General features: G+C 38.8%; 1 protein-coding gene across 1 annotated transcript; it reads left to right on the top strand.

Moving 5' to 3' along the window:
* Window positions 1-30: 30 nt before the first annotated feature.
* On the top strand, window positions 31-2,203 carry LOC110441843 (cell surface glycoprotein 1-like). Its single transcript, XM_021485112.1, has 3 exons — window positions 31-66; window positions 189-1,862; window positions 1,994-2,203. The coding sequence occupies exons 1-3, from the start codon at window positions 31-33 to the stop codon at window positions 2,201-2,203; spliced, it is 1,920 nt and encodes a 639-aa protein (XP_021340787.1).
* The last annotated feature ends 10,062 nt before the right edge of the window (window positions 2,204-12,265 follow it).

Raw genomic sequence — 12,265 nt, 5'->3', positions numbered from 1 at the left:
CCCAACCATTCCTGTGTCAGCATATTTTCAATGAACCAGGGCCCACACCGACCCCGTCTTAGGATAGTTTTAATGAACCAAGGCCCACACCATTCCCGTATCAAGATAGTTTCAATAAACCAAGGCCCACACCACCCCCGTTTTAGGATAGTTTTAATGAACCTACACCCACACCATTCCCGTGTCAGGATAGTTTTAATGAACCAAAACCCACACCATTCCCGTGTCAGGATAGTTTTAATGAACCAAGGCCCACACCATTCCAGTGTCAGGATAGTTTCAATGAACCAAGACCCACACCATTCCAGTGTCAGGATAGTTTTAATGAACCAAAACCCACACCATTCCCGTGTCAGGATAGTTTTAATGAACCAAGGCCCACACCATTCCAGTGTCAGGATAGTTTCAATGAACCTAGACCAACACCATTCCAGTGTCAGGATAGTTTCAATGAACCAAAACCCACACCATTCCAGTGTCAGGATAGTTTTAATGAACCAAAACCCACACCATTCCCGTGTCAGGATAGTTTTAATGAACCAAAACCCACACCATTCCCGTGTCAGGATAGTTTTAATGAACCAAGACCCACACCATTCCAGTGTCAGGATAGTTTCAATGAACCAAAACCCACACCATTCCCGTGTCAGGATAGTTTCAATGAACCAAAACCCACACCATTCCCGTGTCAGGATAGTTTCAATGAACCAAAACCCACACCATTCCAGTGTCAGGATAGTTTTAATGAACCAAGGCCCACACCATTCCAGTGTCAGGATAGTTTTAATGAACCAAAACCCACACCATTCCCGTGTCAGGATAGTTTTAATGAACCAAGACCCACACCATTCCAGTGTCAGGATAGTTTCAATGAACCAAAACCCACACCATTCCCGTGTCAGGATAGTTTCAATGAACCAAAACCCACACCATTCCAGTGTCAGGATAGTTTTAATGAACCAAGGCCCACACCATTCCAGTGTCAGGATAGTTTTAATGAACCAAAACCCACACCATTCCCGTGTCAGGATAGTTTTAATGAACCAAGACCCACACCATTCCAGTGTCAGGATAGTTTCAATGAACCAAAACCCACACCATTCCCGTGTCAGGATAGTTTCAATGAACCAAAACCCACACCATTCCAGTGTCAGGATAGTTTTAATGAACCAAGGCCCACACCATTCCAGTGTCAGGATAGTTTCAATGAACCAAAACCCACACCATTCCCGTGTCAGGATAGTTTCAATGAACCAAAACCCACACCATTCCAGTGTCAGGATAGTTTTAATGAACCAAGGCCCACACCATTCCAGTGTCAGGATAGTTTCAATGAACCAAAACCCACACCATTCCCGTGTCAGGATAGTTTCAATGAACCAAAACACACACCATTCCAGTGTCAGGATAGTTTTAATGAACCAAGACCAACACCATTCCAGTGTCAGGATAGTTTCAATGAACCAAGACCCACACCATTCCAGTGTCAGGATAGTTTTAATGAACCAAAACCCACACCATTCCCGTGTCAGGATAGTTTTAATGAACCAAGGCCCACACCATTCCAGTGTCAGGATAGTTTCAATGAACCAAGACCCACACCATTCCAGTGTCAGGATAGTTTTAATGAACCAAAACCCACACCATTCCCGTGTCAGGATAGTTTTAATGAACCAAGGCCCACACCATTCCAGTGTCAGGATAGTTTCAATGAACCTAGACCAACACCATTCCCGTGTCAGGATAGTTTCAATGAACCAAAACCCACACCATTCCAGTGTCAGGATAGTTTTAATGAACCAAGGCCCACACCATTCCAGTGTCAGGATAGTTTCAATGAACCAAAACACACACTATCCAGTGTCAGGATAGTTTTAATGAACCAAAACCCACACCATTCCCGTGTCAGGATAGTTTTAATGAACCAAGGCCCACACCATTCCAGTGTCAGGATAGTTTCAATGAACCTAGACCAACACCATTCCCGTGTCAGGATAGTTTCAATGAACCAAAACCCACACCATTCCAGTGTCAGGATAGTTTCAATGAACCAAAATCCACACCATTCCCGTGTCAGGATAGTTTCAATGAACCAAAACCCATACCATTCCCGTGTCATGATAGTTTCAATGAACCAATGCACACACCATTCCCGTTTCAGGATAGTTTCAATAAACCAGGGTCCACACCGGCCCCGTCTTAGGATAGTTTTGATGAACCAATGCCCACACCATTCAAATATCATGATAGTTTCAATGAACCAGGGCCGACACCACCCCCGTCTTAGAATAGTTTCAATGAATCAAGGCCCAACCATTCCTGTGTCAACATAGTTTCAATGAACCAGGGCCCACACCAACCTCGTCTTAGAATAGTTTCAATGAACCAAGGCCCACACCACCCCCGTTTTAGGATAGTTTTAATGAACCAAGGCCCACACCATTCCCGTGTCAGGATAGTTCCAATGAACCAAAACCCATACCATTCCCGTGTCATGATAGTTTTAATGAACCAAGGCCCACACCATTCCCGTGTCAGGATAGTGTCAATGAACCAGGGTACACACCGGCCCCGTCTTAGGATAGTTTTGATGAACCAATGCCCACACCATTCCCGTGTCAGGATAGTTTCAATGAACCAAGGCCAACACCATTCACGTATCATGATAGTTTCAATGAACCAGGGCCGACACCACCCCCGTCTGAGGATAGTTTCAATGAACCAAGGCCCAACCATTCCTGTGTCAGCATAGATTCAATGAACCGAGTCCCACACCATTCCAGTGTCATGACAGTTTCAATGAACCCCCACATTTCTCCTGTCAGGATAGTTCCATTGAGCCGAGGCCCCCACATTTCTCCTGTCAGGAAAGTTCCATTGAGCCGAGGCCCTACATTTCTCCTGTCAGGATAGCTCCATTGAGCCGAGGCCCCCACATTTCTCCTGTCAGGATAGTTCCATTGAGCCGAGGCCCCCACCTTTCTCCTGTCAGGATAGTTCCATTGACCCGAGGCCCCCACATTTCTCCTGTCAGGATAGTTCCATTGAGCCGAGGCCCCAACATTTCTCCTGTCAGGATAGTTTTAATGAACCAAGGACCCCACCATTCCCGTGTCAGGATAGTTCCATTGAGCCGAGGCCCCCATATTTCTCCTGTCAGGATAGTTCCATTGAGTCGAGGCCCCCATATTTCTCCTGTCAGGATAGTTTCGTTGAATCAAGCCCCTACCATTCCCATGTCAGAATAGCTCCAATAAACTGAGGCTCCGAGAATTCCCCTGTCAGGATATCTCCAATAAACTGAGGCTCCCAGAATTCCCCTATCAGGATAGCTCCAATAAACTGAGGCTCCCAAAATTCCCATGTCAGGATAGCTCCAATAAACTGAGGCTCCCAAAATTCCCCTGTCAGGATAGCTCCAATAAACTGATGCTCCCAGAATTCCCCTGTCAGAATAGCTCCAATAAACTTAGGCTCCCAGAATTCCCCTGTCAGGATAGCTCTAATAAACTGAGGCTCCCAGAATTCCCCTGCCAGAATAGCTCCGATAAACTGAGGCTCCCAGAATTCCCCTGTCAGGATAGCTCTAATAAACTGAGGCTCCCAGAATTCCCCTGACAGAATAGCTCCAAAAAACTGAGGCTCCCAGAATTCCCCTGTCAGGATAGCTCTAATAAACTGAGGCTCCCAGAATTCCCCTGTCAGGATAGCTCTAATAAACTGAGGCTCCCAGAATTCCCCTGCCAGAATAGCTCCAATAAACTGAGGCTCCCAGAATTCCCCTATCAGGATAGCTCCAATAAACTGAGGCTCCCAGAATTCCCCTGTCAGAATAGCTCCAATAAACTTAGGCTCCCAGAATTCCCCTGTCAGGATAGCTCTAATAAACTGAGGCTCCCAGAATTCCCCTGACAGAATAGCTCCAAAAAACTGAGGCTCCCAGAATTCCCCTGTCAGGATATCTCCAATAAACTGAGGCTCCCAGAATTCCCCTGCCAGAATAGCTCCGATAAACTGAGGCTCCCAGAATTCCCCTGTCAGAATAGCTCCAATAAACTGAGGCTCCGAGAATTCCCCTGTCAGGATATCTCCAATAAACTGAGGCTCCCAGAATTCCACTGTCAGGATAGCTCCAATAAACTGAGGCTCCCAGAATTCCCCTGCCAGAATAGCTCCGATAAACTGAGGCTCCCAGAATTCCCCTGTCAGGATATCTCCAATAAACTGAGGCTCCCAGAATTCCCCTATCAGGATAGCTCCAATAAACTGAGGCTCCCAAAATTCCCCTGTCAGGATAGCTCCAATAAACTGAGGCTCCCAAAATTCCCCTGTCAGGATAGCTCCAATAAACTGATGCTCCCAGAATTCCCCTGTCAGAATAGCTCCAATAAACTGAGGCTCCCAGAATTCCCCTGACAGAATAGCTCCAAAAAACTGAGGCTCCCAGAATTCCCCTGTCAGGATAGCTCCAATATACTGAGGCCCCCAGAATTCCCCTGTCAGGATAGTTTTAATGAGCCAAGGTCACATACACCACACCAGTCCATAGACAGGAGAGTGAAAGTGTACTAAGTACATATGTACGACGCTAATTAATGGTGTGACATCTCTACACACTGATAATGATATCATCATCCTTGAAATATGTAGTTGTATACTCATATTACGTGCATCACTACAGTAACAGTGCCGTCATTGATTAAGTTTAGACGCATTAAATAAATTAAAACAAGATATGTAAATGATGCTAACAATTCATAAAGATTTATCATCATCCACTACTTGTCAACGAAAAACGGTTTTCATTTATTTTATATTAATACATTGTAGTTACCATTTTCTACGTTAGAAATACACCATATTTGTCCAATTTCGACCCAGGAATAGGACACGTTTTTACTAGTCATCATCATAATTCTTTATACCTAACCATAATGGTTCAATTGTGTGATCGTACAACGCACCAAGGTGACATTCTAAGGCTGTAAAAAATATTTTATTGATTTCAAAATGGACAAATTGTTTTGCGTGCAAATAAAAAAGATAAAGTGCGCTTTTTTCAATTGAGTGTTGTTTGTTTAATTCAAGAGAGTGCGGTGTCACTAAGAAGTTCATAAATGTATGTGGCGGATGAACAACTGTCTAAGGGAGATAAATCCCCATGAATTCACCAAATATATAGGTAATAAAATGCAAAATTAAACATGCAAATTTCGAATTTGCATTTGATAAACAATTCTCTGTAGATAATATAATAAAACTGCTGTATTTATTGACGTTCTGCGTGTAGGTCTACAGAAAACAAAAAGCCAAAAGTGTTGGCAAGCATTTAGAAAATGTGGTTAAAGGAACAAACTAAAACTGTTTGTTTGTAATGGGGCAAACATATACTATGTCCACTGCTTATATATATAACTATACAGACATAATATTATATGTACAAAAAGGCTGATCTCACATTTAGCATGGACCTGCCGGGTACATCCATTGTCCTGGCATAGTAGTAACGGAATTTTGCAATATTATTTCCTGTTCCTCCAGGTTGGTTTGGTTTGGTTATATTTTGTTTACCGTCCTATTTACAGTTAAGATCATTTAAGGACGTACCTCAATGTGTGTTGTGTATGCATGCGTGTGTGTTTGTGTGCCGGAGACAGAGAAGGTTGGTGTAATTGCCTCCTTGTGATAGCGCGGATCTGATGCCAACTTTATAGTGCTATCTCACTGAAATACCATGCCGAAGGCATCGAGCACAGCATTCCACCCGGTCACATTATACTGACAACGGGTTAACCAGATGTTTTATTGGACTTTTTTTCCCTTAATGCTGGGAATAAATACTGCCATATTGCAAATGTTCAAATTTAGAACTGAACATGAGGTATTGCAAAGCAAGGGGCTAGAAAATAAAAATTATTAAGAAATACAGAGAAATGTATAGATCCATGGGGCCGCGGTGGCCGAGTTGTCAAGGCGTCTGGCATCGTGCTACCACTAGCCCTCCACCACTGGGTCGCGGGGTCAAATCCTACGTTGGACAGTCGTCAGGGACTGGCCGTAGGTCGGTGGCTTTTCTCAGGGAACTTCGGTTTTCGTCCACCACCAAAACCTGGCACGTCCTTAAATGACCATAGCTGTTAATAGGACATAAAACACAAACACACCAAACCAAAAGCATTTGTAACACCCCTGACTGCATGGAAGCATTACTTCTGTCTTTATCAAAATAGACTACAACATGTAACAGCGATGTCATAATGGCCTCGTACAAATTGTAGGATTGAATTATCTTTTCTGAGATCTTATATACTGATTAAGGAACGTTACATTTGGTACAAAACGGGTCTTCTTTTAAAGCGCCCTGTCCACTCAAATGATTTTGGCAGTGGTCTACAATTAACTTTCTTGAAACACAATGGAACTTTTGATTTAATCCGGGACATTTTCATAGCTTAGGTAGTCAAACAAAGCAGTGCTTCTTGACATTGTGGTAGAAAATATTTGGGAAGTGGGGTCAGCTTCCGGGAATGATTGCGAGTTTGTAGTCCTTGGGGTTGTAGACTTTGTTGACGGCTAGCAATCAACAAAGACCATTAACAAAAATAAAAACGTTCAGGACAGAGATAGCATCGTCCATAGAAAAATTCCGACACCGATGTTGTGTCTGAAAGATCTTATAACTTTTATTCTTTCAAGAAGCAATAGGTTTTGGACAAGTTTGCTTCAGATGAAGATCTTGGTCGGATGTGTTCATGCCTGATCCATGCTATCTTTGGTCGGTCTTAAAATCTAAGAATCAGTTGAATAAGAAATCACTCTTCTCCTCTTTACATCTGCTTGTGAATTTTTCTGCTGGTGGATTAATTCTGTTATATCATCTCCTTTCTTAGATATGTCTCTGTTTTGCTCTTGAGCTTTTCAATGTTCAAAAGAGCGTAGTAATGTATTAAATTACGAACCATACCAGGGCAAACTTTCATTGCATTGAAAAACTGAACGGTAATTCCAATATATCAAATTGAAAAAAAAAAAAAACCTAATCTCATGGACATTGAAATTATCACTTAACAGGGTTTCACTTTTGATCAATCCGACACGGATCTTCCACTAAAAAAATGCTCATCGACAGCCTTAGAGCTTCAGCTAAATGCTGTATCGGTCCCAAGATAAAACAAATGGTAAAATACATGTTTAAATATATAAAATATAAACGTCTACAGATTAATTCTAGCTTTGCTTTGGTAACCGATTCTACCTCGATGATTCCATCTAAGTGATTTCTAGAATTCTTTTGAATATTACTTATTCTACGATATCTTATTTTATTATTTTATTAAATTTATATCTAAAAGATATATGCACAGCTATCAAACCATTGAAAAAAGTGAAAACGTACTAAAAAAAATCACTCTTTAATAATTTATCTGCACATATCACTTATTAACTTTCCACGCCTATAGAAAACACATCAGTTTAAATATCATCAAAAATATATACTGAAAAATTTAAAGGCTTGCATGGAATAGCAAAAAATTATCTAAAAACAATGTAAATATAGTAATCAATTTTAATAAAAATCACAAAAATGCTATTCTAAACTTCTAAATTTATTTATCAAGGATAAAAATCTAATCATTGTTGAGAATTGTATACTTAAAATATTCAAGACATTACTACGATGTATTTGATCGCACTTGATTAACCATTAGAAGATTCGCTTAAATTATACGTATGGCAAGTCATAGTCTGATAAGAACAAGTGTAGCCATAGCTATCTCATTGTCACATTACTAATAGGTGAGGGGAGTGATGATATATTATTCATAAGTTGTTACTTATTAATGGTACAGTGAACGAGGGCGTCGACATGATAATAAATAGGGCATACACACATGTAAAACGTACTTTGTTTCCCGAATAACGTATTTTCATTTGAGGTTGCCCGTACAACTGCTAAACCCTGATATTCATTAAAATATTGTCGTCGGCATGACAATATCTTAAATAAATCATTTATAAAAAAACTATACCTACCGGGAATTTTATCAGAAAAATAATGATTCAGGAAAAAAAAACCACATCAGTCTTCTGAGTGTAAAAGCACAATGCAGCTAGACTAGGATTTAAGCCCTGAGTCACATATAATTATACTATCACTCTAACCAAATGATATTTCTAGGGAAGTATCAAAAGCCGATCGCGTTACAGTTATATCCAAAGCGAAATTAAGAAGAGGAATGTTTAAGAAACACTACAATGCAAATATTTAGTGCTTTTCAACGCAATTTCAGGATCTTAGAATCATTTTGTTTAAATGCAAAAATTGTAACGAAGCATTGGGATTTTTTTTTTTTTGCACGATAATAGCTTTGATTATTTATTCTGAAAAGTAAACCTTAACTTTGGAGTGCTTTTAATGTACATGGAAATGAAATAAACAACATTTAACCAACAACAGTGTTCTGAGTGTAAACTCATACAGCGGGGATAGACTGAGATTCTAACAAAATTGAGCTACCGGGTCGACGAAACTGTTCTGGCCAAATTGCCATACAGTATATCGAAACGGAAGTTAGGTGGAGGTTAATGCATATATGAAAATCCACAGTGCGGTTGGACGGGGATCCTTCAGGTGAAAGGTTCATCTTAGAAACGACACACATATCTACATCACAGTTTGATGCAGTGCATGGAACACATCACCATCGGTGTTGTCATCGGCTGATTTGTCATCATGTCCCCTGATGTCTTAACCTTGTTTGGTCCGTCGTACTCGTATGTGATTGTTTTTACCATTACCATAAATTACCATCAGCACAAAACCAAGGAAAAGTTGATTTTTATAACATTCAAGTGGTAGATATATAATTTTCTATCAGATAGATTTATTTGGTAAAACATTGAATCAATACATAAAAGTACATCACATGGACAATACAATACATGTTTTACCGGGATAACACAGTAAAGTCACAGACTTTTTTCCACTGTGGTCCCTATTGGAATTGGTATGATAAACGTTTCAAAAAGTGTTTCAAATTGCGTTCCAAAACGATATCCTCAGCTCAACTGGAACGTTTTGCCAAAGGACAAAGGGCACTCACTATAAATCGTTTGATTTCTGACTAGGAGCCACTCACAACGGTTAAAGTTGCGTGACAGCATGAGCTTGGTACTACATACTTAAATGAAGCCAAACGAAGTGCCTGTCTTTTATGACCCGTGATGTTTGACAGATATAGATCAGCTGTCACAGTGTATGGATTTCTGATTTTTTGTACGTGTAAAAAAGTATCCTTTTGAACACTTTGAGTTAGCGGGCAATTTATTTAAAATTCTGATGCAATTTAAGTCAGAATGAATCGATTAACAGATAATAGTGAAATATCGGATTCGATCAACTTGATAAAACTGATACCTTTCACACTGTTGCATTCAAAGGCAACGATTTTGTGTTAAGATTCAAACGAAGCGACAGTAGAAGTTGTTATGGTAACATACAATTAAGTATTTTCATAAATATACAATTAATAACATTTTTATAAAAGCAATCATACCAGAAAAAAACAACAGAAAACGTCGGAATTGCGTAAAGTATCATATTCAAAATAGCGCGCAGCCTTGTTGTCAAGCGTAACATCATTAGAATATGGCGCTTATTATTACGCTTCTGATTCCCGACCTTATTTAATGCATTACAATTGTCATGTTTTATGTTTTAAGAATGTAATAAATAGAAAAGATAAAGGTGTCTTCAGTAATAACAAATATATTTTCCTCGTGAGGCTAATATTTTGATATTTTTACTCGTGCTGCGCACTCGTGAAAAATATCAAAATATTAGCCACACTTGTGAAATATATTTTTTTATTACTGAATACACCATTAACTATCCTCTATGTATATAACTGTAATATAAAGAACCTAAACGGTTATTTTTCCCCTGGTTTTATGTAAAACACATCATAATGCTGTGTCTTATATCAATGACTATACTGCTGGTAACATTGTAGTACTTATACCATTAGCACTATGATAAATTAATTATAAACAACATACCTGTGCAAATACCAAAACATTTTGTTGAATTATTTACCAGCGTTTAACTAGCAACCGTACTGTACACGTTGTAAGTGTATTTGATATTCTATCATCAGCAAAAGAAACAGCGACGCGACAATCATCGAACGGGTAAGTTATTCCTTTTTTTCAAATTTTAACGATAGTCCTGAAGATAACATACGGAAGTATTATATTAAACGCATTTCATTAATGTTCAGTATTACGAAGTTCATCTTTTTGCGAAACTGACCGTGGCAGTGGATATTCAGCAAAGTTGATCTACACAAATATATATGAGCTGTTTAGTAACGAAGAGTAGCTTGTGGTATACAACACAGATCTGTGATTCCCAATCGTGGAGCATGTGTCAGAAACAGTTTTTTTGTTTGAGATGTCTGCAAAAATTTGGCTAGTGAAGTGATTTACAAAGTCCAGTGGACGCCTTCATCTCGGTGTTACAATATATCTATGAAGCTTTTACCGGCTAAGTTGTTTGGTTGTTTAGAGGGGAAGTTAACCAAACGGAAATGTTCTATTTACAAGAAGTATTAAGAGATAACAACACTCATTAACTTGTTACATTACATTGATACTAACTTTCAAAAAGAGATATTGAGAAGAAACAAAATCAACATTACTCGTACTTCAAGATATTTTATATTTGTATGGGATTTATCTAATTTTAATTTTCAGATTGTGAACATTGCCTTACTTGAAGGTAACGTCTATGTTTCCACAACCTTTCATATAGCAGTTTTGATTTCAATGTTTCATTGTACAATCGTTTGCCCAAAATATAGTGTGCTTTTTATTTTGGTTATCATAGAGTCTTGAGAAATATAATGCATGTTGGTGAAGTTGTATAGTAAATAATGATTTCATTGAAAATATTCAATTTCCTGGTATGATGTCACGGTCGATGATTTTTATTAAACGCATTACTGTTCACTGTTTAATCGTCGCTTTCTTTGTTCCTGTTTATGAATCTTTCATTACACGAATTTGACGTAGGTTTATATGGCAAATTTCTTCGATGAAGTAAACGTCGCTTACCCTTCCGAAAAACTTTGCCTTATTATCTTTTTGCATTCGACACGTTGCAATTTTTTTCTTGTTCTTTTCCCACAATAAACAACCTCCGCTACATCCACAGAGTGTCTAAATATACATTTTCTGTATCATTAACAAAGTCAAAATGATAAAACCACCGTACCGTTACCAAAGCCTAAAATATATAACTTGTGTATAAAAAGCAATGTCAGAATTGTAAGTGCTATATCCCTATGCTGTAACATTAAAATAATATACTTTTTACTGAAAAAATAAAGGCCTAACTATAAAGTATAAGTGATTGCACTGTTCTCTAGTATAACAAAAGAAAACTGGAGCTAAATATAAGACACACAAATCTCTTTCAGTGACGGAAATATGTAACAGACAAACCTTTAACTTGTTTATGTAAAAAGGTTAGAATATATTAGTCCGATGTTGACAAAGGTTGTTTTTCCCCATTTCGATTCCAAGATATTTAAACATTGTCATTTGATTAGTTGGCACGGTAGTCTAGTGGTAGAACGCCGGGCTCTTGACCAAAGGGTTGCGGGTTCGAGTCACGTCATGGCACTATATTGTATCTTTGAGGAAGATATTTTACTCCGATTGTTCTAGTCTATTCAGCTGTAAATGGGTACGTGGTTGGGTAGTGATATAATTGTTGAATGCCGGCTGTATGCTCCCCAGGGAGTTGAGAAAGATAATTAAAATTTCGCATCACCATTACCATGTTCTGGCTTGTCGTCTCTTCCGTTCTGGCTGCACAGACACTGCTCCCCAGGGAGTTGAGAAAGATATCGGCTGGTTGCAAAGGCTCCAAAACCACGGATAATAATTTGTGAACCGCTTTGAGACGACCTAAGAAATAGGTTGTGATAAAGCGGTATATAAGAACGTCGAATTATTTTTTATTAATATTATTATTATTATTAAATATGTAAGCAAACAAATTTGTTAGAAAATGTGGATGACTACATTACGGAAAGCGTTAAATCACACAAAATATTGAAAAAAAATCCGTTATAGACGTGAACAAAAACAAAGGCGTCCTTTGGCGTCTTATATGTACGATCTCCAATGGCTTGTGGGAAAAAGAAAATCATAGGTTTTAGCGAAAAAACATAGATTTTGGCAAATTTAGGAAATATTT

This window comes from Mizuhopecten yessoensis, unplaced genomic scaffold (assembly GCF_002113885.1).
Source record: "Mizuhopecten yessoensis strain PY_sf001 unplaced genomic scaffold, ASM211388v2 scaffold716147, whole genome shotgun sequence".
NCBI classification, from domain to species: domain Eukaryota; kingdom Metazoa; phylum Mollusca; class Bivalvia; order Pectinida; family Pectinidae; genus Mizuhopecten; species Mizuhopecten yessoensis.
Note: the sequence above shows the minus strand (reverse complement) of the source record. Positions and strands in the feature narration are given on the sequence as shown.

What these genes read in the sequence shown, in the direction of transcription:
- LOC110441843 (XM_021485112.1), top strand. Translation starts at nt 31, where the DNA reads ATGAACCAGGGCCCACACCGACCCCGTCTTAGGATA. An exon ending in ACCGACCCCGTCTTAGGATA is followed by an intron (nt 67 to 188) that starts GTTTTAATGAAC and finishes TTCCCGTGTCAG; the next exon opens with GATAGTTTTAATGAACCAAA. An exon ending in CAAAACACACACTATCCAGT is followed by an intron (nt 1,863 to 1,993) that starts GTCAGGATAGTT and finishes TTCCCGTGTCAG; the next exon opens with GATAGTTTCAATGAACCAAA.